Genomic DNA, 20,191 nt, shown 5'->3' with positions numbered 1-20,191 from the left:
CACAGCACAGATCTGGGGCAGAGCCAGGAGGCGAATTCAGGCCCCTGGCCTCTGATCCCTGTGTGGTTCCCAGTGCCCCAGAGAGAGCTCACTGAGGAGAGGCCCTGGAGACGTGTGCCCTGGGCCTGTCCACTGGCAGCTAACTCCACCCCATCTGGGCCTCCAGTGTACCCAGAGCTGGAGCCTCGACGGGAGCGTTGGGAGCAGCGGCAGCAGTGGCGGCGGCCACGGCTGAGGCGTCTACACCAGCGGTCGGTCAGCAAAGAGAAGTGGGTGGAGACCCTGGTGGTAGCTGATGCCAAAATGGTGGAGTACCACGGACAGCCACAGGTTGAGAGCTATGTGCTGACCATCATGAACATGGTGAGTCTGTGTGGGCCAGGAGCGGGTGGCGGGGATGGTGTTGGGGGGTGGGGTGCAAAGAGTGGGTGCAGGGCAGGAAGGCTGTCAGGCTGGACCCCAGACCCAGGTCTAGGCCCCAAGTAGGAAGAAGGGTATCCAAGCTCCTGAGGCCAGGAAGGGGTGGGGGTCTTGGCAGCTAGTCACTATGAGAGAGCCTGGGCAGAGGGCTGCTGTGGGGACACCATAGGGTGTCATGCCACTAGGAGGGGGAGCAGGAGTGGGAGACTGAGGTAGCCACAACCCTGTGCTTGCCTGGGGGGCTTGTAGACTAGTTGGGTCATTCATGCTTCCCTGCACAGATACTTCCTTCCTTTGTGTCAGGACCTGTGCTAGATGCTGGAAACACAGAAATGCCTGATCAGACCACACTCTGCCTGAGACTCTGCCTGAGACATCAGCACACATTACAGTTAGAAGAATCTGTGCAGTTCTATGGTCGCTAGCTGGTAGCCTTGGGCAAGTCACTTGCCCTGTCTGAGTCTCAGCCTGCTCATCTGTGAACTGGGCATGACGACAGTACCTTGTGGGGTGGGCAAACTGCTCTTGACCCCACATGATGGATGAGATATCAGAGGCCTTCAGAGGGCGAGTAACTTGCCCAGGTCACACAACCAGGCAGGGCAGAGCCAGATGGGAGCTCAGGTGTCCTAAGTCCCACCAGGGGCACTGTGGCTGATTGCAGCTGGGATTCCTGGAGCCGACTACTGCAGAGCTGCCACTCCCTGCTCCTGCCCTGTGGGTGCCCGTGGAGGCCTCAGGCTCCAAGCTGCTTCCTGCAGCCCCTGGGAGGAAAGATCTCTGCCCCTGGCATTCTTAGCAGCCACCTGGTTGGCAGGCCACCATATAACCCTGTTTCTCTCCTGGGCTGGGTTGTTGGGGGCAAGGTAAGTGTGTGTGCTATGAACAGGATAATATCTAAAGGAGCCCTGGGGCCAGGATCCTATGCTGCTGCTTCCCCCTGCCAGCCCTTCACCTCCTGCAACCCTAAAGGAAGAACCCTCTGAGATCATGCAGTGTCTGGCCCCCTAGTTTATCGCTGTGAAACCTGAGGCTCAAAGAGAGGAAGGGGCTGCATCCAGGGCTGTTATCTCTACCTACTGGCCATCATGTCCCCACTACTTGAGTCCTCATCAGTGAGTGCAGCTCTGGGCCAGTTCTTCCCTCACTGGGACACCCTCATTGGCTCCCTGTTCCATATGGAATAAAAGTCACAGCCTTCTGCCTGGCATTTGAGGCCTTGAAGGCCCAGATCAAGCTTCATCTGCCCAGGGAGGGGAGCCACTAACAGCCAGGGTTCAGCAGGGCTATTGCTGGACAGCAGGGCCCAGCCCCTGGGCTATAGGGGTGGAGCAAGGGGCAAGGCCAAGTTCTCAGGCCCTGAGGTTCCCTCCTTCTCATTCTCAGCACTTTGGGGGCTCAGCCTGAAAGACCCAGGAGGCTGACTGGAGCCACCAATGGTTAACTGGGTTCATTTCACCCCCACTTTTCTGAGTGTCCCCTATGCTCCAGATTCTGGGCAGAGTAAGACGCACCCGACTGGGTATTGTGGTTCATGGTTATAATCCCAGCACTTTGAGAGGCCAAGGTGGGCAGATCACTTGAGGTCAGGAGTTGGAGACCAGCCTGGCCAACATGGTGAAACCCCATTTCTACCAAAATACAAAAAATAGTTGGGTGTGGTTGTACACACCTGTAGTCCTAGCCACTTGGGAGGCTGAGGTGGGAGGATTGCTTGAGCCTGGGAGGCGAAGGTTGCAGTGAGCTGAGATCGTGCCACTGCACTCCTGCCTGGGTGACAGAGCGAGACTCCATCTCAAAAAAAACAAAAACAAAAAAAGACCTGCCCAACCCAACAGGTACCCCATAACTTAACCTGGGTGACAGGATTCAGGTGTTTTTGCCCCAGGGCCTGGCCCCTTCCCGGCTGCCTTGCCCTGGCTCATAGGACCCGCCCATTCACTTGGTGAGCCCCATCCTCGGGGAGAGGGTGGGACTGGTTCTCACACTCACCTGCTCTGACAATATCAAGCTTTTCTGAGCTGGTGAGCCCAGCATTGGTCAGGACAGGATGGGGGCACCTATGAGCCTGACAGTGCTGGACCCCCTAGGAGGCTGCAGGGATGGCAGGGACATGGGAACCCATATGGCCAGCCTCTGAGGAAGGCTGGACTGTGGAGCCGTGGCCTGAGGCCCTGGTGGATTAGGGCTGGAGCCTTGTGAATATCTGTCTACCTTTTGTGCAGTGTTCAACACCCACCACCTCATCTAAGCCTCACCCCCATTTTATTATTTATTTACTTCTTTAGAGGTGGAGTTTCACTCTTGTCACCCAGGCTGGAGTGCAATGGCACAATCTCGGCTCACTGCAACCTCCGCTTCCTGGGTTCAAGTGATTCTCCTGCCTCAGTCTCCTGAGTAGCTGGGATTACAAGCGTGCCCCACCATGCCTTGCTAGTTTTTGTATTTTTAGTAGAGAGGGGGCTTCACCACATTGGCCAGGCTATTCTGCCCGCCTCGTCCTCCCAAAGTGCTGGGATTACAGGCTTGAGCCACCACTCCCGGCCCTCACCCCCATTTTCAAGTTGAGGAAACAAAGATTCAGAGAGGTCAAGGGGCTCGCTCAAGGTCACGCAGCTAGTAAGTGGTACAGCTGGGACTGGAGCTCAAGTCTGTCTACCTCCAAAGCCCCATTCTGTCCCCTGTGCCCCTTAACCTGCCCTGGAGAGGGGCAGCTGGGAAGCCATGGTGGCCGGGGTGGGCCAGAAGGATGGGAAACAGATGTTCCCTCGGGATCAGATGTTTATTTAAGACTGACTTGTTGAGAGCCATCGCTCTACCTGGGATAAAGTGATGGATGTGGAAGAGCACGATCCTACACTTGGGGACTCTGTCTCATTGTAGCATTTCCCAAGGAATATTTCAGGGAGTGTGTTCCAAAGAATGCCAGTAGTGCACTGTGAAAAAAAGATGCTGCTGTTGAATAAGTTTGGCCACACAGGGTTAAAAAAAGTAAAACGGGCCAGGCATGGTGGTGCACACCTGTAGTCCCAGCTACTTGAGGGGCTGAGGTGGGAGGATTGCTTGAGCCCAGGAGGTGGAGGCTGCAGTGGCTGCAGTGAGCCGAGATCATGCAACTGCACTCCATCTTGGGTGACAAAGTGAGACTCTGTCTCAAAAGAAAAAAAAAAAAAAAGGTAAAACAGACTTCGTTACTACAGGACTTCTCAGACCCTTCAAAGTAAATATGCATTGAGAATCCCCAACAGAATAGGCAGGCAGCATTCCCCAAATTTAGGAAATAAGCAGGGGCTTTGAAGCAGCGAAACCTGGGTTCTGAGCCCAGCTTTACCCTCTCTTTGAGCTTCACTTACCTCATTTGTAAAACGAGGATAATTGTGCCTACCTTAGAAGTAAGAAGATTAAATGAGATAATGCATGCTAAGCCCCCAGCACAGGGACTGTACGTGTTAAGCTCGATCGAGGTTGGCTGCGGCTATTTTTTTGGCTGCTGCAGTATCTGACCCACAGCCACCTTCAGGACAGCCTCATCTTTCTTTACCAACGCTACCTACAGACCCCAATTTATCAGCATTCTCCCCGTGCTAGACTCAGACCTAAGTCCTAGAGCTTGGGTGGGTCTGTCCCAAGGATAGCAAGACAGGTCCCTTTTTACCCCATTTTCTTTCTTCTTTCTCTCTCTCTCTTTCTCTCTTTCTTTCTTTCTTTTGGAGATGGAGTCTTGCTCTGTCGCCCAGGTCGGAGTGCAGTGGTGCAATCTCAGCTCACTGCAGCCTCTGCCTTCCCGGATTCCAGTGATTCTCCTGCCTCGGCCTCCCAGGGGGCTGGGATTACAGGCATGCGCCACTATGCTGAGCTAATTTTTGTATTTTTAGTAGAGACGGGTTTCACCATTTGGCCAGGCTGGTCTCGAACTCCTGACCTCAGAGGCAAGGGGAGGTCAGAGAGGAAGGCAGGGACCAGATCCAAGAAGCCTGTTGGCTAGGCTGGGGACTTCTGTCCTTTTCCTGGACAGTGAAGAACCACTTACTGCTTTAGGCAAGGGCATGTCATGATGGGGTTTGCATTTCAAAGATCGATGGTGGAGCTGCTAGGCTGCAGGTGGTCTGGAGGGGCCGCAGAATATGGGGACACTCGTAGGAGACCTCAACAACTGAGCAGACGAAATGATGATGGTAACTTGGACGAGGCAGTGGTGCCCTCTTAACAGTGTTTGTTTGGTTCCTTGCTATTTGAATATTCTTTTTCTTGATGCATTGCTAGAAGCCAACTCACAACTGGCCTGTTCTGCCATCCCTGCCCTCTGGGAACCTGCCAGCTGTCCCCAGTCATGGGCTGGCCTCTTTTTTGTTCTGAGGGAGTTTTAAAAGAGCAGATGGCTTTCCCCAGCCATTTCCCCGCACCTTGGCTTATCTTCCATCTTTGGGGATAGCCCCGTCTCCTGGGTCTCAGTAGGGAGCCCCATGTAGCCATGGGGCCTCTGATAGATGTGCACACCTGCCTCCTTGGCCCCATGGCTGTCAGCCCCGGGGAGATGGAATAGCAGAGCAGAGCAGTGGGCAGGCTCCATAGGCCTGTGCCTACCCTCACTCTACCCTCTGAGCCCTGCCCAGTTCTATGCCTCATTGGAGGGTGCACTCCTGGGATGCTGGTCCTGGCATCCCCAGGTCAGGAGGGTACTGCTATCATAGCCCAGTGGCAGTTGTAGGACTAGGGCCCTGAGACAGGCCAAGAAACCAGCATTTGGAGGTCTGAGCTGCCATCGCCTGTGCTGGGTGGGCATGGAGTTGGTACTGGGAAGCAGATCCCAAACTGACGCTCAGGAGAGGCTGCAACTCTGGGAAGGGGCCTCGGAGGCCTCTTGTCCTCTCCAGGTTCTGCTGCTGCCACATTGGGGCAGTGTGTGTGAGGTGTGGGGACACTCATGCATTGGTGCACATGCATCGCCTGTCCACTGTGCAGCCTGTGTGCACCAGTGTGAGAGTCCCTGTGTGTGAGCACGGGTGTGCGTTGCCCTGCGTGGGTGGGTGGGTTGGGGTGGGCATTGGCTGCTTGTATCCTTCATCCTCGTGACAGCCTGACCCCCCCATCTCTTGGGCAGGTGGCTGGCCTGTTTCATGACCCCAGCATTGGGAACCCCATCCACATCTCCATTGTGCGCCTGGTCCTGCTGGAAGATGAGGAGGTGAGCGGTCATGTGGTCCCACGCTGCCCGGCAATGGCTTCGGCTGCCAGAGCCCTCCTGCCACATGACCTGTGCTGCTCTTTATGGAAGGGCACAGTGAAGGCCTCCTTGGCCTGGACCGTGTCCCCTGCCACCCCCTGGTTCCTGACTGCCCCTCTCTCAGGTCCCAGGTCCTCTGCAGGAGGTTCCTACAGGAGGGATGGTCAGGCTGGAAGCTCGACTGGTGCCTGCGGGCCTCCCACTGCCCTGCTGGGCCTCTGTCTCCTGCCTTCGTATGGGGGAGAATTGGGCCTGACCTTCTTGGAACTCAGGGGAGGCATGAGCAGTCACTCTCTCTGCCCCCAGGAGGACCTAAAGATCACGCACCATGCAGACAACACCCTGAAGAGCTTCTGCAAGTGGCAGAAAAGCATCAACATGAAGGGGGACGCCCATCCCCTGCACCATGACACCGCCATCCTGCTCACCAGGTACTGCAGCCGCAGGAGGGTGGGAGCCTGCATCTCAGGAGGTGCTTCCCGGCCCTGCGGAAGAAGCCCTGGTGGAGGAGGGGGCCGTGCTGTCAGGGAGCCCAATTTTGAGGAGAGTTTGCGCACCTTTGGCCCAAGGCTGGATTCTGTCCGCACTTGGGGAGGTCTTTTTATTTTGAAATAATTGTGGATTTTCATGCTGTTATCAGAAATAATAGAGAGAGGGCCTGTATAGCCTTCATCCATTTCCCCCAGTGGTAACATCTTGCATGACTAGAGCACAGTATCCCAATCAGGAAACTGACACTGATACCATCCACAGACTTACTCAGATCTCATCAGTTCCACATGTACTTCCCTTTGTGTGTGTGTGTGTGTGTATTCAGTTCTTTGCAGTTTCATCATTGTGGGTTCACCTACCCACCCCCACAGTCTAGATACAGATCTGTCCCATCAGAAGGATGTCTCGTGCTACCCGTTTATAGTCACAGCCACCTTCCTCCCCTAACCTCCGGCAACTGCTGATCTGTCCAGAGGCAGTTATTTTCCCTCTGCTGGACTCTGGAGGCATCTGTCAGCACCCCTGCTGGATAGTAACCAAAATTGTTCTGTGCGGGTCTGTGCTCTCAAGGGCCAAAGAGATGCCCAGAGGGTTGTGTGTAAATGAGAGCACCTGCTTCCCAAGCGGCCACCATGCTGGCCTCATGTCACAGAACGGTGGGAGGGACATCCTTTTCGCTTGGGATCAATTCGGGGGGACCCTTCCCTGGCCTTAGCTCAGGTGGGCCTGGCACTGGGCCAGGTTAGCCTGAAGGCCGCTTCTTTGCCTGTGCAGGAAGGACCTGTGTGCAGCCATGAACCGGCCCTGTGAGACCCTGGGACTGTCCCATGTGGCGGGCATGTGCCAGCCGCACCGCAGCTGCAGCATCAACGAGGACACGGGCCTGCCGCTGGCCTTCACTGTAGCCCACGAGCTCGGGCACAGGTACCGTGCCTGCCCCCATTGCTACACTGAGAGCCGAGCTTCACCCTCGCAGCCTGGGGGCACCGGGTATCCAGCCTGTGGGTCACAAAGTCCAGGGGAAAGGAAGCTCTCTGGAAAAGGAGCCCCGACTGTCTGGCCATGTGCTGCCCCTGCACTGTCCCCTCCCCACAACCAGGCTGCTTCCCTGTAAAGCAGGAGAGAGGGCTGCCTGGGCATCTCTAGGACTGGCCTGGAGGGAGTCTTATTTAAAGGGGAGTTGTGGTGGGCCGGAAAGTCATTGTAGGTCTTTGGCTGTCCCTCCCCATTGCCCTCAGTGCTGTATTTTTTACTCTCGATCCCTGTCCCTGTTCCTGTTTGCTCTGTGGCCTGGGCCAGTGCCTGCCCTCTCTGGGCCTCTGTGTGCTTCCCATAGATTGAGGGGTTTGGATTTAGTGATGTCCAAGGCTCCCTCCATCTGACACTGCTGCCTGAGGCTTCTGTCTTCACAGGCCTCCAGCCACCTGTGCCCTGGCTGTTGAGCTGGCGAATATGGCAGCATCTTAGATTGTCTAGCAAGCCATCAAAGGCAGGCTCCCAGAACGTTCTGTGGGTCAAAGCTGTTGGGGTCATCCATTCAGACGTCCGGGTTTCGTAGGCGATGGCCGTGCCTGCAGGACCTTGAAGCTGCTTATGGCTGCAGAAAGAACAGCCTGCCGCAGTACTGCAATTTCCTGGCTGTGTTACCCTGGCTAGTTCCTTAGACTCTCTGAGCCTTCCTGAGGGTAATAATGAGAACTAAGTGAGATTGTGTTTCTGAAAGTGCTTAGCATGGCCCCTGGCACATAGTAGATGCTCAGGAAATAATTTTTCTTGTATCCTTCCCAAGGATGGTCTCTGGAGACCTTTCTGTGATACAGCAGCTCAGATCCCTTAACTCAAGTGCACAGCCTTGGGACAAGGACCTGTGAGTGGGAACCGCTGTCAGACTGTTCTTGAGGCCAGTGAGCTTGCAGGGGCCATCACGGGCCCACATCTGTGCCACCTGATTTGCCATTGCTGGCTGGCCCCCAGGCAGGGGCAGGGCTGCTCTGGGTCCCTGGCCCTCATTTCAGGCTGGAACAGGAGCCCTTGGGATACTAGCTGTCATACCCTCATTTTACATTCAGGAAACTGAGGCTCAGAGAGGGGAATGTGACTTTCTGCAGCCATTGGGTGCGGCCATTGGGTGGCAGAACCAGCCCTGGGAACTAGGACTGTGCACCTTGTGGGTGTCCAGGGGAGGGCAGGCTGGCAGCCTCCCGCCGGCTCACCCGCCCCTGGGGCCTGTGCTCTCACACAGTTTTGGCATTCAGCATGACGGAAGCGGCAATGACTGTGAGCCCGTTGGGAAACGACCTTTCATCATGTCTCCACAGCTCCTGTACGACGCCGCTCCCCTCACCTGGTCCCGCTGCAGCCGCCAGTATATCACCAGGTTCCTTGAGTAAGTCCCCCAGCCCTGGGCCCCTATACCTTGATCCATGAGGTCAAGGTCTACTGGGAGAGATGCAGACAGTCATACTGCAGGGCCGGGGTAGAGGGAAGCAGAGGGGCAAGGTCTTGATCCATGAGGTCAAGGTCTAATGGGGGTGATGCAGACAGTCACACTGCAGGGCCAGGGTAGAGGGAAACAGAGGGGCACCTGGCAAAGATGTGGTGCCGGCATCCCAAATGTCCTCCTGGAAGGAGGCTTGAACTTGGAGGAGGAGCGAGAATTCACACATGTGCAGAAGGGAGAAGAATGGTGTTCTTGGTAGAGGAAGCCTAAGAAAGGCCTGTAGCGGTAAAGGAGCGGGAGAGCTTTCAGGGAACGGCGGAACCCTGAGCAAGGCTATGGGAGCCAAGGCTGCGTAGGAAATGAAGCTGGAGGAGGTGAGGGCCAGCCACAAGGTCCGGTCAGAGGCAGGAAGAAGGGGCCATTAAGGGAACTGAAATACGAAGCTTTCTCCTTTTTTTTCATGTTCTCTTCATTTGTTCTGGTGTTTTTGTTGTTGTTGTTTGTTTGTTTTTTGAGACAGAGTCTCGCTCTGTTGCCCAGGCTGGAATGCAATGGCACGATCTTGACTCACTGCAACCTCCGCCTCCCGGGTTCAAGCGATTCTCCTGCCTCAGCCTCCTGAGTAGCTGGGACTACAGGCGTGTGCCACAACGGCTGGCTACTTTTTGTATTTTTAGTAGAGACAAGCTTTTGCCATGTTGGCCAGACTGGTCTTGAACTTGTGACCTCAGGTGATCCACCCACCTTTGCCTCCCAGAGTGCTGGAATTACAGGCACGAGCAGTGCACCATGCCCGGCCTGTTCTGGTGGTTTTTTTTTTTTTTTTTTTCAAATTTGCTATTTAATGTTCTAAGTAAGAAAAAGTTTTAAATTTAAATTATTGGCATAAATTGTACCATTCATCTTTATTTTGTGCAGTGCCAGTTTTAAATGCAAATATGAGTATAGCTGACCCCAGAACAACTCGGGGGTCAGGGGTGCTGACTCCTGTGCAATTGAAAATCCACGTATAACTTTTGACTCGCCCAAAACTGCTAATAGCCTACTGTTGACTGGAAGCCTTACTGATAACATAAACAGTTAACACATATTTTGTATGTTGTATATAATATATACTGTATTCTTACAATAAAGTAAGCTAGAGAAAAGCAAATGTTATTGAAATCATAAGGAAGAGAAAATATGTTCACTGCTCATTAAGTGGAAGTGGATATTCATTAAGTGGAAGAGGATCCTCATCCTCTTCATGTTGAGTAGGCTGAGGAGGGAGGAGAAAGGCAGGGGATGATCTCAAGGGTGGCAGAGGTGAAAAAAAATCCACATGTAAGTGGACCTGTGCAGTTCAAATCCATGTTGTTCAAAGGTCAGCTCTATTAACTTGTATGCAGAGTCACTGAAATTATACAATTCGTCTTTTGTAGCTCATATTTACCAGAGGATGAAATAGAATAAAATTATCTCAACTGGTTTCATCTCACTCCTTGGTATGTGCACATTCTACCCAGGCTGTCTACCTTTTCTTACCAATGAGGAAGGAAAGACTGAAAGGAGAAGGAACTGTGGGGTTCTCTTTCCTCTCGTGTCTTCATTTTCTGCATAGCGATTGGCTAATACAGGGGTGTTAACATGGGTAAGAAAGGATGATGGGGCTTCTTGGTCATTGTCTTCTTTCTGCATTTGAAGTAAGTCTGGTTCAAATGGAAAATGCAGCCTCTGGGCCTGTCAGTGCTCTCCTGTCCCTTACTCAGTTGTTGACATAACATGTTTAACATCTAATTGCTTTGAGTCTCACCGAACTCCTACACATTATAGGTTCTGAGCTCATGGACCAAAGTAAATGTGAGATGCAAATGGGGCAGCAAGGAATGGTGGACACAGACATTGCCTGTGTCTCCTCTGCTCAGATACAGGCTCTTTTGTCCCATCAGACCTTGCTTACTGGCCGGACCTTGCTTGTGGTGGCTTATGCCTGTAATCCCAGCACTTTGGGAGGCTGAGGCGGGTGGATCACTTGAGGTCAGCAGTTCGAGACCAGCCTGGCCAACATGGTGAAACCCCTTCCCTACTGAAAATACAAAAATTAGCCGGGTGTGGTGGCGTGTGCCTGTAATCCCAGCTACTTGGGAAGCTGAGGCAGGAGAATCACTTGAACCCAGGAGGCGGAGGTTGCAGTGAGCCGAAATTACGCCGCTGCACTCCAGCCTGTGCCAGAGTGAGACTCCATCTCAAAAAATAATAATAATCATAAAATAAATAGACCTCGCTTACAAGGCACAAGGTCAAAGATATGAAGAATTGAAGATGGCAGGCCGGACACAGTGGCTCATGCCTGTAATTCCATTTCTTTGGGAGGCCGAGGTGGGTGGATCACCTGAGGTCAGGAGTTCAAGACCAGCCTGGCCAACATGGTGAAACCCCCTCTCTACTAAAAATACAAAAAATTAGCTGGGCATGGTGGCAGACGCCTGTAATCCCAGCTATTCAGGAGCCTGAGGCAGGAGAATTGCTTGAACCTGGGAGGTGGAGGCTGCAGTGAGCCAAGATCACGCCACTGCACTCCAACCTGGGCAACAAGAGCAAAAAAAACTCCGTCTCAAAAAAAGTAATAATAATAGAAGATGGCAACAGGAGAGCATTGTACACCTGCCCCACTTCTCCCCACCCTCCATTGCTTTTTTCTAGGCAACCACCTTCAAACTTAACACTGTTAGCTTTTTCTTGTATTTACTTTCCTATTTCCAAAAAGTATTGCTAGACTCTCATTTATTGATTTTCCAGTTTAGATATTATCTGGAAGTTTGGGATTTAGCACCCTTGCATCACTTCCTGTACATACATTTGTCCCCTCACTTTTCATCCCAATTTAGTGTTAACATATTTGGATTAAGTCCATATTCCGCATTTTCATTATTATGGCTGTAAATCTTGATGTCTGAACTAAGTGTTGTAATAAGATGGCATTTCTTTCTTTCTTTTTTTTTTTTTTTTTTTTTTTTTTTGAGAGAGTCTCACTCTGCTGCCCCAGCTGGAGTACAGTGGTGCAATCTCAGCTCACTGCAGCCTCTGCCTCCTGGGTTCAAGTGATTCTCATGCCTCAGCCTCCCAAGTAGCTGGGATTACAGGCACCTGCCACCCCTGCCCAGCTAATGTTTGTATTTTTAGTAGAAACGGGGTTTCCATGTTGGCCAGGCTGGTCTCGAACTCCTGACCTCAAGTGATTCGCCACCTTGGCCTCCCAAAGTGCTGGGGTTACAGGTGAGAGCCACCGTGCCCCATCTAGATGGCATTTCTTTTTAAGAACAAGTTTTTTATTTGCTTGGTTTTCATTGCTTCTCCAGGCCTTCCAGATCCTTTAATAGTTTTATAAGATGTCTTTTAATCCAGTTTTCCCAAAGGTAATCCCTACCAGATAATCCAGCAGTTCCCTTCTTTCTTGGACCCTCCTCCCAACTTCCCTGTGTCCTCCAGTTTAGACTGGATGCTTTCTAGACCTGCCCCAAAATATTCATGGAAGGTCTTCCTGTTTCTTGGATCCCATGCTACTTTTTTAATGGGGAGGTACCTTTTTTTTTTTTTTAATTTGTTTTGGTGGAGCACATCCTCAAGCAGCTTTCTGAGAAAGAGTGCATGGAGGTAAATGGTTTGCCTGTCTCAAAGTGTCTTTATTCTTCCCTCACATCTGCTTGATATTTTGATTTGATATCAACCTCGGGTTGGAAGTGACTCTTCTTCAGGATGTTGAAGGCATTTTTCCGTTGTCTTCTAGTTTCCAACATTGCTCTGTAGAGGTCCCATACCATTGTGATTTGAATGTGACCTTTTAAAAAATCTGGAAGCTTTTAGGACTCTCTCTCTTTCTCTCTCTCTTTTTGGTGATTTTAAATTTTACAGTATATGCCTTGGTCTATTTTAATTTGAGGGAGCACTCATTGGACTGTTTTAATCTAGAAACTTGTGCCCTTCAGTTCTTGAACTGTTGTTGTATTATTTATTTGACAACTTTCTTACATTTTCTCTTTCTGGAACCCTTAATATTCAGCTATTCTCTCACTTTCTTATTTTTAAACATTTTACAATTTTTCATCTCTTTCTATTTTCTTTTCTTTTCTATCCTCCCTCCCTCCCTCCCTCCCCCCTCTCCCTCTCCCTCTCCCTCTCTCTCTCTGTCTTTCTTTCTTTCTTTGAGTCTCACTTTGTTGCCCAGGCTGGGGTGCAGTGCCACAATCATGGCTCACTGCAGCCTTGGGCTCCCAGGCACAAATGATCCTCCTGCCTCAGCATCCCGAGTAGCTGGGACAACAAGTGTGTGCCACCACACCCAGCTAATTTTTTAATTTTTAATTTTTTCTAGAGATGAGGTTTTGCCGTGTTGCTCAGGCTGGGCTTGAACTTCTGGACTCCTCCCTCAGCTTCCCAAAGTTCTGGGATTACAGTCGTGAGCCAGCGTGCCCAGCCACCTGTTTCTATTTTCTAGGGGGCATCTGATTTATCTATACTTTACAATCCTTCTATTAAAATTTTCATTTTTTTCATTGTACTTTTAATTTCTTAAACTTTCTCATTCACTAAATACACATTGAGTGTCTCATCTGAAATACTTAGGACCAGAAGTGTTTTAGATTTTGGATTTTTTTTTATTTTTGAGTATTTGCATTATACTTAGCAGTTCAGAATCCCCAGTCTGAAAGTCCAAAATCTGAAGTGCTCCAAAGAGCATTTCCTCTGAGCATCATGTTAGTGCCCAAAAGTTTTGGATTTTGGAGCATTTGGATTTTGAGATTGGAGATGTTCAACCTGTGCACCTTTTGATCCTATTCTTGTTTCATGGGTACAGTATGTTCTCTTATCTCTGTGAGGTTATTACTTACATGGATTTGACTTTTTTATTCTGTTCCCTGAAATGTTTTTCTTTCCTTTGGGTTATTTTTAAAAAAATATTTGTTTCATGTTAATAGTTTCCTTGGCCAGGCGTGGTGGCTCACGCCTGTAATCCCAGCACTTTGGGAGGCTAAGGCGGGCAGATCTCTTGAGGTCAGGAGTTTGAGACCAGCCTGGCCAACATGGTGAAACCCTGTCTGTACTAAAAAAAAAATACAAAAAATTAGCCAGGCCTGGTGGCTGGTGCCTGTAATCGCAGCTACTCAGGAGGCTGAGGCAGGAGAATCGCTTGAACCCGGGAGGCAGAGGCTGCAGTGAACCGAGATTGCGTCACTGTACTCCAGCCTGGGCAACAGAGAGAGACTCTGTCTCAAAAAAAATTTTCTTAAAATGCATTGGCTGTATTTCATATATAGCAAGGAGATGCAGAGATACTCATTGTGCAGTTTGTGGACTTGGGCAGGACTTTTCCAAGTCTCTGCTGAAGGACTGGTTTGCATGGGGACTATTTTGGGGAGATCCTCTAATTTCAGTATCTGAGGTCATTTTTCTGAGTGATTCAGTTTTCCGAGAGGAATCCTCTAGGCTTTTCCTGGGAGAGTGTATGTCTGGCTGCAGCATTCCGGCTTGGCGTGTTTCTTACCCTTCAATGTGTAGACTTTTGCTTGTCCCCTTTTCTCTGTAGGTCCTTCTGCCTTGGGCCTTCATGTATGTCTACCATTCCTGGGCCAGAGCCTCCTGGTTCACCCTCCCCAGGGAGTGATCCTCGGCCCTCTGCTGGGTGGCAGGTGGCCGTCACTTGGCTACTCAGGGTTGGGGAGGGGATCTAGGGTCTGATCGGTTCTTACAGACTTTCAGCCCTACTGTCTTCAGCCCTCCTGGCCCTAAGGCCCTGAGGGGTCCCTGGAAACTCCATTCCTGAGCCTTTCTGGGCCTCTCCTTCTGGGTGGTTCCTCCCTGCAGGCAGTTGGCTCTCAGCTTTTATCACTCTACCAAGTCAGCTACTGCCTGGCCATCTGCTTCCCAGCTTCCAGAATCTTGTTGACATCCTTCATTACCCATCATCACCCCTTATGGATTTATGCCTTGTTTATTTCCTCTACTGTCATCATAGTGGAATTTTGGAAGGGAGCAGCGATAAATCTGTCTGCTCAACGTGCCATGTTTTTCTAGAAGTCCACTCACTGTGGGGCTTAAGCAGGGATGTGACCAGGTCCATTAGGGATGTAAGAGCAAGGATGCTGGCCTCCAGTGGAAGAGGGAGTACTGGGGTGGGGGTTGGGATTGGAAGCAGAGAAGAGTTTTGTTTGGTGGTTAAGGACCTAGACTGGCCAGGCACGGTGGCTCACACCTATAAACCCAGCACTTTGGGAGACTGAGGCAGGCGGATCCCTTGAGGTCAGGAGTTCGAGACAAGCTTGGCCAACATGGTGAAACCCCGTCTCTACTAAAAATACAAAAATCACCTGGGTGTGGTGGTGCATGCCTATAATCCCAGCTACTGGGGAGGCTAGGCAGGAGAATTGCTTGAACCTGGGAGGTGGAGGTTGCAGTGAGCCAAGATCACGCCACTGCAGTTCAGCTTGGGCGACAGGGCAAGACCATCTTGGGGAAAAAAAAAGAACCTAGACTGTGGCCCAGGCTTCTACCTGTGTTGGCAGACAAGTTATATTAGCTCTTAAGCCTCAAAAAATGGACATGATGATGGGCCTGCCTTGTGCATGTGATACGAGGAATAAGTGAGAAAACGCGTGCAGTGCTTAGCACAGTGCCTGCCACACAGTAAGCATTTCACGCACGCTCGTTACTATTCCTTCCACTGTTACCAAGTGATAGATGGGATGGACTTGAACCAGGGAAGTGGCCTGAAGGTGGGGAGGAGGGTGTGTCTCCTTCCCCAGAGAGAGGCAGAGAATGAGAGAATGGCTTCAGAAAATCAGAATAGTAGCTGCCCCCACAGCACCCCCAGGGCTTGTTCCCAGCTGCCCCGACCCAGGGTGCCGCCCAACAGCCTGGTTCTAGGACAGACAGACAGACAGACAGACAAGTCTCTGTCCTCATTCAGCTGCTGGAATGCTTGAGGGACTTGACTCGGGGCCTGGGGTGAGGGTGGGAGGACAGGGTGAGAGTCAGAGCCAGCCGGGGCCTCCCAGAGCCTTGGCACCGGGGAGAGCCAGACAGAAGCAGAGCAATACGTGCCTCCCCAATGGAGGGGTGTTTGGGAGGAAGAAGAACCCCATCCTCCCAAGGTCCTTTCACACTTTCACCTTTGCATCCTGGGAGTCAGGCAGCAGGGCCCTCCTGAGGCCCAGGAGGTGGAAGGAAGAGGGTGTGCGGAGGTGGGGAGGGTGGCAGCAGCCTGTCTTCCAGCCTGCAGCCTTTGGTCTCCTTGCTGGGGATGGGACAGGAGAGAGAGGATGGGCCCCACCCAAGCAGGTTGGGGGACAGAATGAGTGAGATTCACCGAAAGTGCCAAACGGTCAGGCAGTGTTTCTAGGACTTGGGGGCGTCGCAGAGGCACTCACAGACCACCCTCTCATCCTGGCTGGTCCTGAATCCCTTTGGCTTCCTGCATATAGATGCTTATCCAGCCAGGTAGACCCACAGGGCTGAATCCAAACTCGTTCTTGCTGTGTCCACAGACTCCATGTCCATCAGGCCCTGTGTGTGGGGACCGTGGTAAAGGAGACAGACCTCCAGGTGCCTGTCCTCCAGGCCCTCACAGCGGGGGGAGACGGACAGATGACAGTTGGGGATGATTGGCACTGAGGCATGCAGTCCTCGTGGGTCTGTAGGAATGGGGAGAGGGGCACCAAGCCCTCCTGGGGTCAGGAACAGTGACTCGGAGAAGGAGCCTGCCTTCTAAAGGCCAGCTTCCACGCCGAGGAAGAAGGGTGCTGCTGTAAGTGGAGGGCAGGCTGGGCAGAGGCTGGGGCCATGCGAGTATAGGGTGGGGCAGAAGAACCCTCAGGAGGTGGTGGGGGGGCGCTGGAGGGTAGCTTCTGGAGCTTGTCCAAGAGGGTTGACCTGAAGAACTCTAAGAACCTTTCTGGACTGACAGGTGCTTTAAGGGACCCTGGGGAGAGGTCACAGCATTTCACCAGTGTCAACTTGGACCTGGGTGGGGAGGAGGGGAGGCCCTGGTCCCTGCTTTCCTCAAAGCCAGCATTTCTACAGGGAGAGAGGCAGGCTGGGTCACATGTGGGGTCCTTCACTTCACCCCGTGGACCCCCCATTCAGTGACTCCATGACCAGATCCCAGGGGTGGCCAGGGGAGCGGGCCCACAGGTCTCTCCTGTCAGTGGCAGGCAGCTCTTTGCAGTCTCAAGGTGAGAGTGAGGCTTCTGACCGGAGTCACCTACTGTCTCCTTTGACCTCTTGTGGGACTGCCCAGCCCCGCTATAATTAGCTTAAGGAGGGGCGTGGAGGGGAAGGGCTCACGGGTTTGGGGATCCGGGTGTGTCGGCAGCGCAGAGGACCTGGCAGTGAGCCTGCCAGAGGAAGGAAGGGCTGGCTGCCGGCCGCCTGTGTGATTTTTCCCAAGAAGACACTGCTATTTATACCCCTGTAGCTTGGGATCAGCCTCTTGTAGATGAGGACGTGAAGGCCCAAGCCCACACAGCATCTACAGCCAGGCAAAGAGTAGAACTTGGGTTTCTGACTCCCAAGACAGCACCTTGGCCTGATTCTCGCAGTGGATTCTGTGAGGGTCGCCTCATGCTCCCGACTTCTCCCACACACCCAGGGTGGGCTGAGAGGTTGTTGTGGCTTCAGCTGCCCAACAGCAGGCCCGCAGGAGCCACATGTGCAGCGAGTCAGCACTGGGGCAGCCAGGAAGCAGAAGGGCTGAGCTGCAGCCCAGGGACTGTTGGTGCTGGGATGAGGTGCATTGGACCCGTCAGCCCCTGGGTCAGAGGACCCCCTGGCTGGGATGGGTGAGCCCCCAGTCTACCTCCTCGAGCCACAGAATGCTAGCGGGAAGGAGGGAGCCCAGGGCCAGCTGACCCCACCACCCGCCACTGACACTCTGCCCCGGGTGCATGCCCAGGGAGGCTCAGGGAGCCCCAAGCCGCAGGAGCACTTGGGACACTCCTTTCTCCCCGCCAGGCCTCACTGCCATGGTTTTGAACTTGTATGTGGGGTGAAGTATTTGAGGCCAGGCTCGCGGTTGAATGGGAGGAGCCCTGCACTGGGGGTAGCCCAGTGAGTAGACACAGCCTGGTGCAGGCAGCCTGGGCCTGGCTCCAGATCCTGGCCATCACATCTCTCTTGTGCGACCCGGGGCCAGTGACCTATGGGCCCTGAGTGCGTGAGGGGAGATGATGGTAGAGTCTGCCCAGGATGTTGTGAGGAGCAAATGAGAGGGTATGCCCCCAGCACCCTGGACCAGCCTGGCACGTGGTCATCTTGGGCACTAGGACTGCATCCAGCAGCTGCTCATCTGCCAACGCCCATGTTAGAGGATCTGTTTCCAGCCAGCATGGGCAGTCTGAGTGATTCCAGGAGGATTCCAGGGTTCTCAGTAGAAGTCTGGTCACCTTGGCTTTCTTCTTCACAGCTCTGGGCAGGGCCGGGGGCCTGTCACTGGTCAGGGGACTTAGGAGACCATGCAGACACCCACTCCACCCTGGATCTCCAAGCTGCCAGGCCCCCTCCTCTGAAATCAGGGCTTCGGGAGTCCATGGTCTGATCCACCCTCCCAGCCTCTCTCCACACCTGCCTTCAGTGGTCTTGGCCCTGTTTCCTGACCCTTTCGTGTTCTCCCAGCCTCTCCACATCTCGGAGTGTCTCTTTCTCTCCCTGCTGGACTCCAGGATCCATCACCTTTGCCCTTCTTCCCTGTGCAACCCCCTGCCTGTCCCAATCAGGACTGTATGCTCATCCTGACCCTCTGTCCTGGCGCCACCTGCCCTGAGGCCACCCAGACTGGAGAACTGGAGGGTTTGTGCCTCCCCATCTCCTCTGCCTGGCTAGAGGCCCCAGGTCCCGCGGGTCCTGCCTCCCTCCATTGTTTCTGCCCAAGTCGTGGCTGCCTGGGTCATCCCCAGCCCTGCAAGTCTGTGTGGCTCAATTCTCCCCAGCCACTCTGCCCCCAGAAGGCCCCAAACCTTCCTCCAGTTCCTCCAGGACAGCAATGAGCCATGGGCAGCGTGGTCAGCATGCCAGGGCACTCCTGCTGCTAAGCCATAGTGGTGGCCACCTAAGGTCCAGCAGGGGCAGCAGGCTGGTCACTGGTCCCAGAAGCAATAGCATGCCTGAGGGTTGTACAGAGTGAGGCAGGGGCAGAAGCGGGTGCCAGAAGGGCCTGGGCCACCCTCCCCAGGGTCCCTGCTTCCATGCTTCCTGCCTCATGGTGTTGTGTCTGGGCAGCCTTGTCTTCGCCACACCGCAGCAGCAGGAGTGTGTGGTGGACACAGATGGCGCCTGCTTGTGTCTGCCAGTTTCCCTGCTACCGCTGCCAGGGAATGCCAGCTGGAGGAAGGCAGGAGTAGATAGGGTATGACAGAGGCCGGAGGCCAGCCCTGTCGGGGGGTGGGGGAAACGGGACAGGCATGGCTGCCCTGGGCTCTCTCCCAGGGGAGGGGCTGCTTTCCAGACCTCGCCTTTCCACAGATGACCCGAGGTCTCTGCCTGGGTGGGGCCGTCGGAGGCTCTGTTGTGTCAACTGTGATGTGATGTTTTCCGGATCCTTGTCGGGCCTGGCTCCAGGGTCTGGGCTCAGACACGGAGGTTGCAGGGTCGGAGAGCAGGGCCACATGACGGCTTGGCGGTCCAGGAGGCCTTCCGAGGGAAGGGCCCTGGCAGCGTGTGCAGAGGCCTGGGATTGGGGTTGGGATTGTTTAGCCAGCTGGAGTGCTCAGGAGGTGAGATGACAGAGGCCGGGAGGGCCTGTGCTGCTGGCTGCAGGTGGAGGATTGGCTGAGCCGAGCGGGGAGCTGGAGTTTCCTACAGTTGTAGGGCTCTGTGCCCCCTCCCACCTCTCCTCCTGTCCCGGCCCCACCGAGGCTTCTCTGATGGGTCTCACAGGCTGCGCCCCCCTCCATCCTCCCGTCCCATCTTTAGCCGTGGGTGGGGCCTGTGCCTGGACGACCCTCCTGCCAAGGACATTATCGACTTCCCCTCGGTGCCGCCTGGCGTCCTCTATGATGTGAGCCACCAGTGCCGCCTCCAGTACGGGGCCTACTCTGCCTTCTGCGAGGACATGGATGTGAGTGGGGCCGGTGTGGGTGTGGGGGTGTGGGGACCCGGCAGGAGGGCTAAGGGGGCAGCTCTCACCAGCCCGTGGATGCCAGCCTGGGAGCATCTCTCCTGGCCTGGGCTGCGCCCCCAAGTGACACTGTGAGACGTCAAGTGGCCTGTGGGAGAGGCCAGGGATGGGCGGCCACAGACCCAGCTCTGAATTCTGGGTCAACCATGGACCAACTGTGACCCTTCGGGCAAGTCCCTTCCCCTCTCTGGAGCTGGCTTATAAGAGGGAAAAGGAACCCCTGTGGAGAGGGTCTGTTTATCCTGGCGAAGATCGCCTGAAGTGATCTTCTAACAGGAGTGTTTCCAGAGGAGGGGCTGGGCCGGGAGAGGTGTGGACAGCTGGGGACCGCTCTGAGCAGTGCAGCCCCGGGCGCCCCACACCACCACATGGTCCGGGGAGGAAGGTGGGAGCAGACACACAAGAAGGAAGCTCTGGGGGTCTGTGGGCCCCTGCCATGTGGAGGGGTGCCGAGGGGACCCTTGGGGAC

General features: G+C 53.7%; 1 protein-coding gene across 2 annotated transcripts in view; it reads left to right on the top strand.

The window, feature by feature from the left end:
- The window catches only part of ADAMTS7 (ADAM metallopeptidase with thrombospondin type 1 motif 7), a 52,723-nt gene that overhangs the window by 14,574 nt on the left and 17,958 nt on the right, over positions 1-20,191 (top strand). For both annotated transcript variants that reach the window (XM_055098540.3, XM_063596868.1), the window contains exons 4-9: positions 167-363; positions 5,522-5,605; positions 5,951-6,075; positions 6,911-7,060; positions 8,379-8,522; positions 19,518-19,662. In XM_055098540.3, coding sequence (XP_054954515.2) covers positions 167-363; positions 5,522-5,605; positions 5,951-6,075; positions 6,911-7,060; positions 8,379-8,522; positions 19,518-19,662 — 845 coding nt within the window. The remainder of the gene's footprint in view (positions 1-166; positions 364-5,521; positions 5,606-5,950; positions 6,076-6,910; positions 7,061-8,378; positions 8,523-19,517; positions 19,663-20,191) is intronic.

The sequence above is a fragment of the Pan paniscus genome, chromosome 16, assembly GCF_029289425.2.
Source record: "Pan paniscus chromosome 16, NHGRI_mPanPan1-v2.0_pri, whole genome shotgun sequence".
Classification (NCBI taxonomy): Eukaryota; Metazoa; Chordata; class Mammalia; order Primates; family Hominidae; genus Pan; species Pan paniscus.
The sequence above is the reverse complement of the archived record's forward strand: the minus strand, read 5'-3'. Positions and strand labels throughout refer to the sequence as shown.